Genomic DNA, 13,356 nt, shown 5'->3' with positions numbered 1-13,356 from the left:
CATAGTAAAAAATTAAATGCTCAAATTAAATAAAGCCCATGATCAAATGAAATAATATTTGTCAAGTATTTGGCGCAGTGCCCGGCAAACAGTAGGCGCTTAATACATGCTTAATCCATTCTCTTCCTTTTCCGGGCACTCACCACCAAATCACAGGTGGCTGGGGAGAAGGGGCGCAGCGCTGCCCAGCTCGGACCGCCAGACTACTGCGAGGAGGTACTTTTGGGCCCGCCACCATGTTCTCCATGGGCAGCGCAGGTACGGCTCTCGCATGCGCCTTGCGTGGGCCGCATGTGCTGCGGAGCCCTTCGGGACGAAGGGAGAACGTTCGGGCGAGCGGAGGATGCCGCCTCCGATCTCCCCGCGGCCTTCTTCTGTGAGGTCAAAGTGCCGCTCAGCGGGCGAGGGCACTGTGACGCCACAGGCCGACTCTTCCGCCCCCCCAGGGACCCGGACCGCAGGAAGCCTCAGTAACATCACAGCGGGGACGCGGGGTGGACTCGGACCATGAGAATTTGAGAAACCATGAGAGGCTGAGGCCATGCCGAAACGAGACGTCATCCTTACCAATGTCACCGTGGTGCAGCTGCGGCGACAAGGTGAGCCCCGGGGCGCGGGCCTCGCTCGGCCCCGGGCGCCCGGCTCGCTGCCCCTGAAAAGGGACCCGAGGCCGGCTCCGAGCGGGCCTCCCCGCGCCCTCGAAGTCCGAGAAGGGTTCCGGGAGCCGTCACTTCCCTCCTCCTCCACAGGCGTGGCCAGACCTTCCCCCCCACACACACACTCCCCGCATCTGCTCGGGGGCAACCCGCAGGCTGGAGAGGGCCAGACACACAGCAGGCTACCCCCGGAGGAGAGCCGCTCCCTTCTCCCTCCCTCCCCAAAAAGAGATCCAGGGACGATGGAGAAGGGACGCCACAGGCTCTCCTAATTAGAACCGGCTGATTAGAAAGGCTTCAAGGGAAGCTGAAAGGAGGAAGGGCTACGTGTAAGAAAGTAGGCTGGGATGGAGAGAAAGAGATAGAGAGGGGGAGAGGAGAATCAGAGACGGAGACACAGAGATAGAAGAGAAGGAGAGAAAAGAGAGCCAGAGATAGAAGAGAGAAAAGAGACAGAGACAGAGAGAGGGAGGGAGGGAGAAAGAGGAAGAGACAGAGAAAGAGAGACAAAAACATTGAGCCGGGAGAGACAAGCAGAAGAGAAGGAGAGAGAACTGAGACACAGAGAAGAGAAAAGAGACACAGAGAGACACAGAATCTGGAATCATAAAACTCAGTAGCGTTTACAATCCCCCCTCTGATGCTGATCCACTTAAGCTCCTCCCTAACCCTCGGTTTCCTTATCTGTACAATGAAGGGGTTGGGGGGCCTTTTTCTGCTCTATGAAAGAGTTGTTGGGGGAATTGAGGAGGAGGGAAAGGCTTCAACAACATGTGCCCCATGTTGAGAGTTGGATTCAGATTTTGAAGATATATTGACAGAAGGGAGTTCCTTCTTCAGTACAATTTAAGCCACCACACTTCCTGTTGCTGCTCTTCTGCTGTCCATGGTACTCATCTTCCAGGCCCTGAGTGTCCTGTTTTTCCCAGGGACTGGTGGGGATGGGGATGGGAGGATAGCAATGTAGTTTCTGGATTGGGTTCTAATATGAAAAAGCTTTTTAATTTATGGCTTTAGATCCCATTCCCAGAGCCAGGAGATAAATTAGAGGAAAATAGGAAATAGCCCCAGAGAAAAAGACCACTAACTTGTCCTGACAATGATAGACATTCACAATCACTAATAACTATTGAATTAGCATCATTAGTAAGTGATGATCATTGCTTATTAACATTATTCCCACTAAGACACCTCAGGCTATAACTAACAGATGTTTCCTATTAAGAATAGCAGAGACAAAGTCCTGTCTCAGGACTTCTAAGTTCCAGCATCTCTCTCTTTCCCCTTCAATACTATTCTGCTGTCAGGGCCTTGGGTTCATTAGGATTGTGGAGAACAGAATCTTCAATGTCATCTAGACCAAGATTTCTTGAACCTTTTCAACTTGGGACCCCTTTTCTCTCAAGAAATTTTTACATGATCCCCAGTTATATGTGTATAAAATATATATGCAAATCAAAACTTTTACTGATAATAAATCATATATAACATCATGAATAAAACAGTTACAAGAACCTGTATAAGGTGATCATGAACCACAATTTACGAAACTGGGATTTAGACCACCTAGAATCCCTCATTTCTCAAATTAGCCTCCTGGGAAATCAATCAGCAGTTTTAGAATCTGAAGTCTAGTCAAGTCTTCTAACCCTACATCCATTTCTCTTTTTGCTGACACTGAAGAATAATTCTATTAAACTGGGACTTTTGAGACTTGACATCTTTGTCCTCTACTTCTCATATTCTTTTCTGCCCCTCCAAAACATTCATATATTAGAGACGTTGATTTCTTTCAACATCCATCTCCTTGTTAAAAACCCAGCTAATCTGCTTGAATTCCCTTCATATAATTTTGTTTCCATCTCCCTTTCTGATTTTTTTATCAGCTCTTTAAAGGAGATTTGGAATTAATTAGTAAAATCTCCATATCCTTTTAACTCAGAGATTCCATTACTGAACTTAAGCAGCAAAGAGATCAATGATAAGAAGCAAGTCCCCATGTGCATCAAAGTTTCTAGCAGCATTTTTTGTAATAGTAAAGAACTGGAAACAAAGTAAATGCTCATCAATGGGAGATAACACTAAAAAAAATGATGGTATCTTAATGTAATGTAATAATATTACTGTCCTCTAACAAATGATGACTGATGAAAACAGAAAAGCGTGGAAAAATCTATGTGAACTGATACTGAGTAAAGTAAAAAGAGCCAAGAGAACAATATAGCAAATAAAACCAACCCTCCCCCCAAAAAAATTAAATGTTGTAATTTATAAAGAAAATCAGCATAGCTCACAAGAGGAGATATGAGAAGACAGTCCCATCCGACCCATTTGCAGAGGTGAGAAGTTCCAAAGAGCCGCATTTTGTACATATTTTTAGACTTTTCCGATGTTTTGATAAGTTGTACTGATTTCCCCCTCTTTATTTTTTGATTTGAAAAATATTATTTGTTAAATGGGATGAATGACTCTCTGAGAAGGAGGAAGAGTTCTAGGAGAAAGCATGGTGATGCAAAAGAAAAAAAAGCCCTTAATAAAAACTTTTTCTAAGTGCCTATGTGCTCCTCTTCTCTGGGACATGGTCCTCAATTCTATGTCAACCATCATGTATGTGCTATTTAAACTTGATCATATAACAAGGGGGAGGAAGTGTCACCAAGAATGGCACCCACCAGTATGAAGTGATTGGCGCACCCTGTTTCACATCTATCTAACTGGTCACTTCTCCCAGCTTGCTTGTTCTTCCAAGGCTCAAATCCTTTCTTGTTGTTTGCTGTATCCCTTCTCAGAACGTAGACATGATCTCTGTCCATAAGGAGAAATCTAATGAAGGCTTTTGTCTTTTGTGTGTGTCTTTCCATCTCTCTCCTTCTCATCTCATTCCAAATGAGCAGGTGGCAGCAGAACACCACACTCTGAATCAGACGCACATGCAGCAGCTACAAGCAAGCTTTCACCGACACCAGCCCGTGGCCATACCTCGCCCCGATCATTACGTGGTGGTGGTGAGGGGCTAACGGTGGGCATCAATGGGTGAGCTAGCCTTCCTGATTTGTTCCCTCTATACTGAAACCACATGACCTCGGGCTTCTCTGAGAGTTCCCTTCTGATTTGGGTATAAGAGGAAAAATATATTACATATAGATACATCCTTCTCTCTTCTCCCCTCCACCCCCTGAAAAATCTCCCTGAAATTCCTTCTTCCCAAAACCAGGAGTCCCATAGCAAGGTTCCTCCTCCAACTCCTAACTACCTTCCAATATCTTTTTTTAATTAGTCAACTTTCCTTAATCCTTCACCTTTAATTCCCTACACACACACACACACACACACACACACACATTTTGATAAGGATTCTGGGAGGAGGGCTTCTGACCATATCTAATTCTTTTATTCTGCAACAGATTTGGACGGATTGGGCGTCTGGTGTTGCGAGCCTGCATAGAGAAAGGAATAAAAGTTGTTGCAGTAAATGATCCATTCATAAATGTCAATTACATGGTAAGGAGAGGATCTAGTGGTGGGAAGAAAGAGGAAGCCCTCGGTTTCAGCTGCTCATGCAAGGGAGCGGATTCTCCTGGGGATGCTTCTCCCTGCCTTCAGTACTCCCCCCTCCTCCTCCCCAATACACATTTATTACCCTTCTATTTCCCTAAGGAATACATGTTCAAGTTTGACTCCACTCATGGTCCCTTCTACGGTACTGTGGATGTGAAGGATGGAAAATTGGTGGTAAACAAACAGGAGATCACGGTCTTCCAGAGGTAAGATACTTTCCTCTAGGGGCTAGTCAAAAGAAGATTTGGATGGGAGCAAAGTGGGAAGATAAGTGTGGGAAAAGGAGAGTCAGTTTATTAATCACTGTCTGAAGAGCTTTCCTGGAATGACAAAGTTACAACAGGGGGCAGCTAGGTGGTGCAGTAAATAGAGCACCAGCCCTGAAGTCAGAAGGACTTGAGTTCAAATCTGGACTTAGACACTTAACATTACCTAACTGTGTGACCCTGGGGAAGTCACTTAACCCCAGTTGCCTCAGCAAAAAAAAAAAAGTTAAAATAAATAAAAGTTAAAATAAAAACATAACACCAAGAAGTTTACAGTTTAGTGGAAATTAACAAACTTTTAGGCACTTTTCAGCATTTGATCCCAAAGGAATTAGGACACTGAAGTTCTAATCCCAACTTAGCTATAACTCTGTGTGATTTTTGGTAAGCCCTTGGATCCCTGATCCTCAAATTCCTGTCCAGTAAAATGAAGAAAAATTGAATCTGAAACCCACGTACCTTAAGGGTGAACCAGGCCAGCTAGTCTGATCCATATCTGTCCGAGATCCTTTCTGCAATATCTCCAAGATGGGGTCACCAATTGAAAGGAGAACCCAGCATCTCCCAAGACAGTCCACTTTCCATGGGGAATAACCCCTCATCGTTAAACAAATTTTCTTACATCCAGCCAAAAATCTGATCCTCTGGAATTTCTGCTTCTCACATCTTACTCTTAAACAAGTCAAAGATCTTCGAGATCTTAGGTGATCCGTAAAGGTCTTTTCAAGTCTAATGGACTATAAATCATAGAAATGATCATCCCTGCAGTGCCAATGGAACACAAGCTAATAAATCAATCAAGCTTTTTATTAGCATTTGCTATGTTCCAGGTAACTGCCATCCATTCATTGGAAGTGTCATGGTGGATGAGGAAGACTCACTTTCCTGAGTTCAATTCTGGTCTCCAAAACTTCCTAGCTGTGTGACTCTAGGCAACTGCACTTGACCCTGTTTGTCTCAGTTTTCTTATTTGTAAAAATGGGTTGGAGAAAGAAATGGCGAATCATTTTAGTATCTTTGCCAAGAAAACCTCAGATAGGGTGGCAAAGAGACACAGCTGAACAACAACAAAGTGACACAAAGGAGGAGGCCAGGATCACACAGTAGGAAGTATCTGAGTTCCAGGTCTGGAGCTCTATGATACTATCTAACTGCCCGTGGGCATAAATAGGTATATACAAGATGCATGAAGAGGGGAAGGCATTAATTATAATTTTTCCAATTTTGCAGACAGATAATTGAGACTTAAGGTTAAGTACTTGAGGACACAGCTAGGTGGAGCAGTGGATAGAGCACCAGCCCTGAAGTCAGGAGGTCCCTAGTTCAAATGTGACCTCACACTTAATACTTCCTAGCTGTATGACTCTGGGCAAGTCACTTAATTGCCTCAGCCCCCCCCAAAAAAAAGTACTTGACCCCGGGATCCACTTAACTAGTAAATATCTGAAACAGAGTTTGAAGCTCAGATCTTTCCAATTACAATTCCAGCACTTTTTAACCACTGGCTCCAGCACAGATAACCAGGAGAGGCTTCTAAGTAGGAATAAATTGAGCTAGATTTTTGAAGGAAGGGGAAAACATAGGTCAAAATGATATGTGCAATGAACAATCTTTGAGTGTTCTCTTAGTCTTCTTGACTAAATGATGTCCTTTTATTTCAATATCTGCTCTTCACCTATTTGATATTTGTTATGTCCCCTCACCTGTTTGTCATACCCTAGCCATGGAACCTTAGATAAATCTTTTAATCTCTCAGTTCACTAGGCAATTCTATATTTAGAACTTTTCTCCTTGAGGGCCAGGGGTTTTCATTTTATCTTCATATTTCCAACTCTTAGAACAATGCTGACATATTATAGGTATTCAATAAAGACTTGTTGGATTGAATCAATTCAACAATAGATAAGCTTTGAGTGAATTGGATTAATCCTTGATGGCTCCAACTAAGGGAAGTGGGCAAGAGAATAGAGCAGTTTGGAGAATTAATGTTATTGGAGAAAAGGCGTGGAATCAGGTGCTCATGGAATAACCTCCTTCCCTTCTCCTAGCCCCAATGCTGCTGATATCCCCTGGAAGAGCGTCGGGGTCCTGTATGTGATAGAATGCACAGGATTGAACCTCACAACAGAAAAAGCCTCGGTGAGAGAGAGGGTAGATAAGCGTGAACGAGGGGGCTCAGAATCAGAACGAGGGGGCTGAGGTTGGGGCCGGGAAATCTCTGCCACGTGGGCCATGCTAATTATACTGACTTCTCCACCAGGACCACATCAAGGCTGGAGCTCGGCGGGTGGTGATCTCTGCTCCCTCCCCTGATGCTCCTGTATTTGTCATGGGCGTGAATGAGAACACCTATAATCCCAACAGCATGACTGTTATCAGGTAACCAGGGGATCTGGGCCTGGGATTTCTCCACTAGCCATGCTTCCCTTAGCATCTTGAGTCATTCCCCAAAGCTCTCCCCCTTCGTTGCTTTTCAAGATGTCCTATTTATTTATATATTTGGTTTCAACATCTTCATTTCTGAATTTGATCTCAGTGATCCCTTCCTTGTAACCAAAAAAAAAAAAAAAATTACAGAGGAAAAGAAAAAGTTCAGCACTACTTACCAACATCAGACTGACAGTATATATCATATTCCATCTCTGCCAATTTAGGGATAAAGATTCACTTGCACCTGCTTCCTTTGGGGCCGTTATAATTCATGCTCCCTTTCATTTATGCAAGAGACGCGCTTTCTGTTACATTGCTGTCGTCCCTCTGTATAGAGTTTTCTTGGTTCTGCTTACCGTATACATTTTTTGCATCAGTTTGTATAAACCCACGTTTCCCTGAATTCTTCAATCATTTCTTGTGAAGCAATAATATCCTCCTATATTTACATTTTACAACTTAATTTGGTCATGCTCCACCCACATTTAATGTTGTCAAAGCCATAGATTTCTGACATCTTTCCCTACTCCATTCTACTTCATTCTTCTCTGTTCCAGCAATGCCTCCTGTACCACTAATTGCCTGGCTCCCCTAGTCAAGGTTCTCCATGATAATTTTGGGATTGCCGAGGGACTTATGGTGAGCCTGAGGTGGAAAGGGTAATGTGGGAGGGAAGAGTGGAAAGATGGAGGTGGGTGAGAATGAGGGACCTGGAATCCTGGAATCTCTGTCTTGTCTCTGTCTCCTTCTCTGTCTCTCTGTCTCTGTCTCTCTGTCTCTCTCTCTCTCTCTCTCTCTCTTTCTCTCTGTGATTCTCTGTCTCTCTGTCTCTCTCTCTCATTATGGGAAGGGAGGAAACCCAGGCTAGAATAAATTGGGATGAATGTTAAGGTCTGATCTCCCTCCTCCCCCCAGACCACAGTCCATTCTTACACAGCAATACAAAAGCCTGTAGATGGACCTTCAGTCAAGTCATGGCGGGATGGTAGAGGTGCCCACCAGAACATCATTCCAGCCACCACTGGTGCTGCCAAAGCTATAGGGAAAGTCTTGCCTGAACTCGATGGGTATGAAGGCTGGGATCATGTTTCCCTTTGAGGATGGGGGCAACAAAAGGGAAGTGTAATCTGCAGAGTTGGGGGGGGAGCAGAATGGCACTGGGGACACAAAGGGGGGAGCCAGGGTAGAGGCAACATCTTGGGTCTCTGAAGACTTCTGATCCTTCCTGTCTATGGTGTGTCCAGGAAAATAACAGGGATGGCATTCCGGGTCCCAGTCCCTGATGTGTCTGTGGTGGACCTCACGTGCCGGCTGAGCCGCCCGGCCTCTTACGAGACCATTAAGGAGGTTATGAAGAAAGCATCTAGGGGGCAGATGGCTGGTATCATCAGCTACACCGAAGATGAGGTGGGGGCCGGGCTGTGGGGGGTTGGGAGGGGATGGGGAGTTCGGGCATCCTAGAGGTATCATGAACTTAAAGCAGAAGCCCGTGGCTGGCGGGAAGGCTCCTTCAAATGGTTCCCCCTCCACTAGGTGGTCTCTTCTGACATCATCGGGAACCCTTATTCATGTATATTTGATGCAAAGGCTGGGATCTCTCTCAATGACTTCTTTGTGAAACTTATCGCCTGGTGAGCTGGAACAAGGAGGGGAGCTGGGGTGGGTGTCTGTGGACACGGGTGGAGGCGGAGGGAATCCCTGATCCCACGCCACCGACGCGAACCGTCCCCCCCACCCACGCCAGGTATGACAACGAATATGGCTACAGCCACCGGGTGGCCGATCTCATTAACCATATACACAGCAAAGAGAAGTGAGGGGGAGGGGAACCCCGCTTCTGAGTCTACCCCCGCAGGGCACAGCATTCCCCTCATCTCCGGGACCTCCGTCCGGTCCGGTCTGCCAGCTTCGCCCCTTCCTCTCCGCCCCCAGTTCGAGCATCTCCACCATCCGTCTCTCTCCTGCCAATACTGACCCCGCACCGCTTCCCAGGCTGTGTTGGGGGGCGGGGCCACCCCGTGTGCGTGTTGTATGTGTGTGTGTGTGCGTGCGCGCGTGTGTGTATGCGTGTATCAGCTCAGGACTACTCCCTCCTCGTCCAGCACTAGTCCTCCGGGCTCCTTCCCCCTGGGGCGACTCCACTTGACGGTTCCCGAGAGACAGTGCCTCCAAGTCCAATAAACATCTCAGCACCCGCTAGAAAGCTAGCTCTGGCGGCCTCGTGAGCCGCCGTGTGTGTGCTCCGCCACCGTCCGTGGCGCTCGGGGTCTTTCCGGTCTGCGTGTGCCCACGGACGTCCGTCTGTCTTGCCCGCCCGCACGTGTCCGCGTTTTGTCCGTCTGCCCCCGTGTCTGTGGCCCAGTGTCTCGCGTCACTCTCGTGCGTGTGTGTGCGTGAGTCGCCCTTGTCTGCGGGTCTCCCTGGCCCAGCTCCACGTGCCCGTGTGTGTCCGTGTGACTCCCCTGCCCGCCTCTCTGTCCTCCCTCATCCCCGCAGCCTGTGCCCGCCTCTGCTCGTGTGTCCGTGCCTCTTGCCCGTCCGGACACCTGTCTGTAACACTGCTTCCCTTCCCAGTGCCTGGGGGCCCCGCCTCTCTCAGCCCTGCTCTGTGGTCTGCCTGTGCACGTGGGTCTGCGTGTATATAGGTCTTGCGTGGGGTGGGGGTGGGGGTCGGCTCCAGGAGGCGGTGAAGGACCGAGCACGGATCACAGAGGAGGCGAAGGAAGACTCTCGGAGGTCTGCCATGTGGAGCGTCACCAACACGCCCAGCTAGCCCGGCTGACTCCGCCCCCATCCCGGCTGACTCCGCCCTCAGACGCAGACTCCGAGGTCACGTGCGCTTAGGGAAGTCGGGAAACTACTATTCCCGGCAGGCTGCGCGTGAGAGGGGGAAGGGACGGGTGAGGTTGGCGCATGCGCAGAGTCCTAGAGAAGCGCCCAGTGAGTCAGGGCCGCTCGGGGTGCGTGGGGGAGTCGGGAAGACCCGGACCCGGCGCTGGACGCCGTGATCCCGGTCTTCAGGACGGGTCCTCGAGGGGGCTGGGAGCAGGGCTGGACACTTGGCTCTCCTGGGGCGGGGTGGGGGCAGAGGGCTGGGCTGGATACCTGGGTCTCCTGGGGTGGGGGAGGGGAGCAGGGGTCAGGGCTGGACACCTGGATCTCCTTGGGAGGGTGGGGGGCAAGACTGGACTCCTGGTCCTCATTGGGGGGTGCGGGAGGGAGACTGGGAGCAGGAGCGGAGGGATGGCTTTCGGGGGGGGCGGGGGGTGTAAGGGTGAGAGCTGAACACCTGGCTCTCTCTGCTGGTGGGACAGAGCAGACCTCTGGCTCTCCTTGGGGGCAGGAGTGGATGGCTGGCGCCCCCGGGGGAGCAGGGGTCAGGGCTGGACCTCTGGCTCTCCTTGGGGGGGTCCCTGGAAGCACAGCAGTAGGGATCTCTGGATCCCCTTGAGGCCGGTAACAGGAACTCTGCCCCATTAGGGGAATGGAGTCTCTGGAGGGGGAGGGGAGGCTGGGGGACCTGGGACCCTTTGGAGGGTAGAGGTTGGGGCCCCTTTGGAGGCTGAGTCAGTTTACTAAGTTCCCTCTGAAGAGCTGTGGCTAGAGGCTGGGGTCTCCTGGGAACCCTAAAAGGAGCTCTCAGCCATCTGGGGGTCCCCGAGAAGATGGGGGGCGGCACTGGATACCTGGAGCTCCGAGGAGAAGCCAGGGCCCAGGGAGCCCCTCAAGCCCCGGCTTTGTCCCTTCTTTGCCAGCTGAAGGCCCACCATGACCCTGTTCCACTTTGGAAATTGTTTTGCCCTGGCGTACTTCCCCTACTTCATCACGTACAAGTGCAGCGGCCTGTGAGTAGGGAAGGTGGCCCGGGGTGGGGAGGGGTACACCGGCCTCCTGGGCCTGGCCCTCACTGCAGGCTCCCCTCCCGCACTCAGGTCAGAGTACAACGCTTTCTGGAAATGTGTGCAGGCGGGAGCCACCTACCTCTTTGTGCAGCTGTGCAAGGTGAGAGCAGGGCGGCGGGAAGCCAGCGGCCCACTTGGCCCCGGCCCCTCCTTTGCGCCTCTCTAAGCCCTCCCTCTGTCCCCCAGATGCTGTTTCTCGCGACCTTCTTTCCCACGTGGGAAGGTGGAGCCGGCATCTACGACTTCATAGGGGTGAGTGGCTCCTGGGAAATGACGGGGAGGCAAGACTGGCACTGGGAGAAGGAAGGGACAGCCGGGGGCAGCCGGAAGAGAGCCCTGACTGCTCCGGAAGAGGCCCCTCCTTCCCCACCCTCAGGTCCCCCCCTCTGAGATATGCAGGATTTCAGCTGGGTGGTCTCTCCCAATTCTAAACCCTGGGACTTCTCCATCTCCCAGGAATTCATGAAGGCAACTGTGGACCTGGGCGACCTCGTGGGCCTCCACCTTGTCATGTCTCGGAACGCCGGGAAGGGAGAGTACAAGGTTATGGTGGCGGCCCTGGGGTGGGCCACAGCGGAGCTCATCATGTCCCGGTGTGTAGGATGTGCGGGATCCCGCTCTGGGCCTCTGGACGGGGGGAGAGGGGCAGACTCCCAGCTCTCCAGGGGGTCTGAGCCACCGGCCTCTTGTCTCTTCTCTCCCTAGCTGTATCCCTCTCTGGGTTGGAGCCAGGGGCATCGAGTTCGATTGGAAATACATCCAGATGAGCATTGATTCCAACATCAGCTTGGTAACTCATTCCCACTATCCCAGACTGCCCTAACCCTTGCCCTGAGGACCATTGTCTCTTGGCTGACCCTCAACCTTTGACCTTAGGTCCACTATATTGCGGTCTCTGCCCTGGTGTGGATGTTCACACGATATGACCTGCCACGAAACTTCCGTCCCCCATTGACTCTGCTCTTGGGAATCAGTGTCTACAAAGCCTTTATCCTGGAGTGAGTGAGGGGTTTAGCCCATCAGGGTGGAGCTGAATGGATTCTGCCTCCAAGGAGGGACTTTATTTTCCCTTGCTCTTCTTCCTTCTAGGGCTTTTGTCCACCTCTTCTCCCTGGGCAGCTGGACGGCGCTGCTGGTCCGAGCGGTGATGACTGGTGTCCTCGCCTTGAGTTCTCTCAGTCTCTTTGTCACTCTTGTACATGGCAACTGACCCTCTCCTCTGACCTCTTCCAGGCACTCCACCTTCTGGGCTTTCTTGAGAATTAAAAAAGTTCCTTTTTTTTTTTCCCATTTGTGTTGCTCTTTATATGCACCTCACTTACCTCCTAGGCCTGTCTTAGCTTTACAAATGGTACCCTGGGAACAAACCACTAATTTCAGAGTCAAGAGCTTTGGTCTTGAATCCTGCTCACATTCCTTCTGTACTAAGTGCTCTCTAAGATCCCATTCAGCCCTAAACCCAGGAGCCCACGGATCCCCTGAGCCTCAGTCTCTCCCGCATGAAAAAAAAAGGGAGATTCCACATCTATCATATAATCTTCTACTAGGTTTCCTCTTCATCCCCATATACAAATGAGAAAACAGACTCAGTCATTACTGGGTGATCCAGCTCCCACCACTACCTGGGTCAGAGATAGGCTTCCAACACTTCCAAGCCTTTCTAAATCCCTCTACTTCCATGAGGCAAGCCTTCCTTACCCTCCCCAACTCATTTCCCCAGAGCTCTTTCTGCATTTCCCTTTTACTTTGATTCCCTATGCAGATCCTTACCCCTTCAAAGGTCTATTTCCTATTCTGAAACAAGGAGCAAAGTCTCAGAGAAAACCTGAAGTTTGCTCATGTAAGCAGCACGTTATGCTTGGTGTCCACTTCCTCAGTGGGCACTTGGCTCCCGCCACTTATCCTGATGCCCCAGTTTGTCTTTTCCAAGTCCACACCTTATTGATCACTCCCAACTGGATTCTGTTTTCCCAAGGTCAGGGTCCATCTATCACCCACCCTCTCAGCACCAAGCATGGAACAGAGCGCCAGGATGGGGGAAGGAACTATGTCGGAATCAAAGTGAATGGTTGTATCTGGTCAAATAAGTCCAGACTTTGCCACTAGCTGTTAATAGCTGACACAATCCCCTCATTTTGTGGGGGAGGAGAGTGATGGGCTGCATTGGAACCCAGGTGACCTGCTATGTGATTACAGATGACTATAGCATGTTGTGTATGACTTTAGTTTCTCCTCTCTGACCCTCAATTCTCTTTATTGTAAAAGTTCTTGCCAGCTCTACTAATCTGGGCTCTGGCCAGGAGAAAAGCTCTTCCCTGGATAATCTAGTGAGCCAGGTTGTATCCAGTGAGTTTCTAGAATCAGTTATGGCTCATCCAGTCCCCCTCTGATGACTGTGGCCAACTTATATGGACATATTGGCTTGTTCTCCTTGAAAATGTCCAGCCTGTTTATACAAGGTGTCCCAAAAGTCTTAGTTAAAACTTTCTGCACTCTGTATACCTGTGTACTCGGTACAGCTTGTTGGCTTGTAAGCAAGGGAGT

At 49.6% G+C, this 13,356-nt stretch overlaps 2 protein-coding genes across 4 annotated transcripts; both read left to right on the top strand.

Annotated features, from left to right (window-relative positions):
• The first annotated feature begins 437 nt into the window (after positions 1-437).
• Positions 438-9,113, top strand: GAPDHS (glyceraldehyde-3-phosphate dehydrogenase, spermatogenic). Its single transcript, XM_051988967.1, has 11 exons — positions 438-599; positions 3,551-3,689; positions 4,061-4,157; positions 4,314-4,420; positions 6,529-6,619; positions 6,741-6,859; positions 7,468-7,549; positions 7,826-7,977; positions 8,155-8,317; positions 8,444-8,541; positions 8,655-9,113. Exons 1-11 carry the CDS (start codon positions 542-544, stop codon positions 8,725-8,727), a joined length of 1,179 nt encoding a protein of 392 aa, XP_051844927.1. The 5' UTR covers positions 438-541; the 3' UTR covers positions 8,728-9,113.
• Positions 9,114-9,752: 639 nt separating this feature from the next.
• Positions 9,753-12,102, top strand: TMEM147 (transmembrane protein 147). 3 transcript variants are annotated; one of them, XM_051988979.1, is made up of 8 exons: positions 9,753-9,850; positions 10,666-10,755; positions 10,843-10,912; positions 10,999-11,064; positions 11,269-11,405; positions 11,518-11,602; positions 11,689-11,810; positions 11,902-12,102. In XM_051988979.1, exons 2-8 carry the CDS (start codon positions 10,679-10,681, stop codon positions 12,020-12,022), a joined length of 678 nt encoding a protein of 225 aa, XP_051844939.1. In that variant the 5' UTR covers positions 9,753-9,850; positions 10,666-10,678; the 3' UTR covers positions 12,023-12,102. The 3 variants fall into 3 exon arrangements, with proteins under 3 accessions (XP_051844939.1, XP_051844940.1, XP_051844938.1); XM_051988980.1 differs by having other exon boundaries at positions 9,814-9,870; XM_051988978.1 differs by lacking the exon at positions 9,753-9,850 and having other exon boundaries at positions 10,433-10,755.
• Positions 12,103-13,356: the final 1,254 nt, after the last annotated feature.

This window comes from Antechinus flavipes, chromosome 3 (assembly GCF_016432865.1).
Source record: "Antechinus flavipes isolate AdamAnt ecotype Samford, QLD, Australia chromosome 3, AdamAnt_v2, whole genome shotgun sequence".
Taxonomy (NCBI): Eukaryota; Metazoa; Chordata; class Mammalia; order Dasyuromorphia; family Dasyuridae; genus Antechinus; species Antechinus flavipes.
Note: the sequence above shows the minus strand (reverse complement) of the source record. Positions and strands in the feature narration are given on the sequence as shown.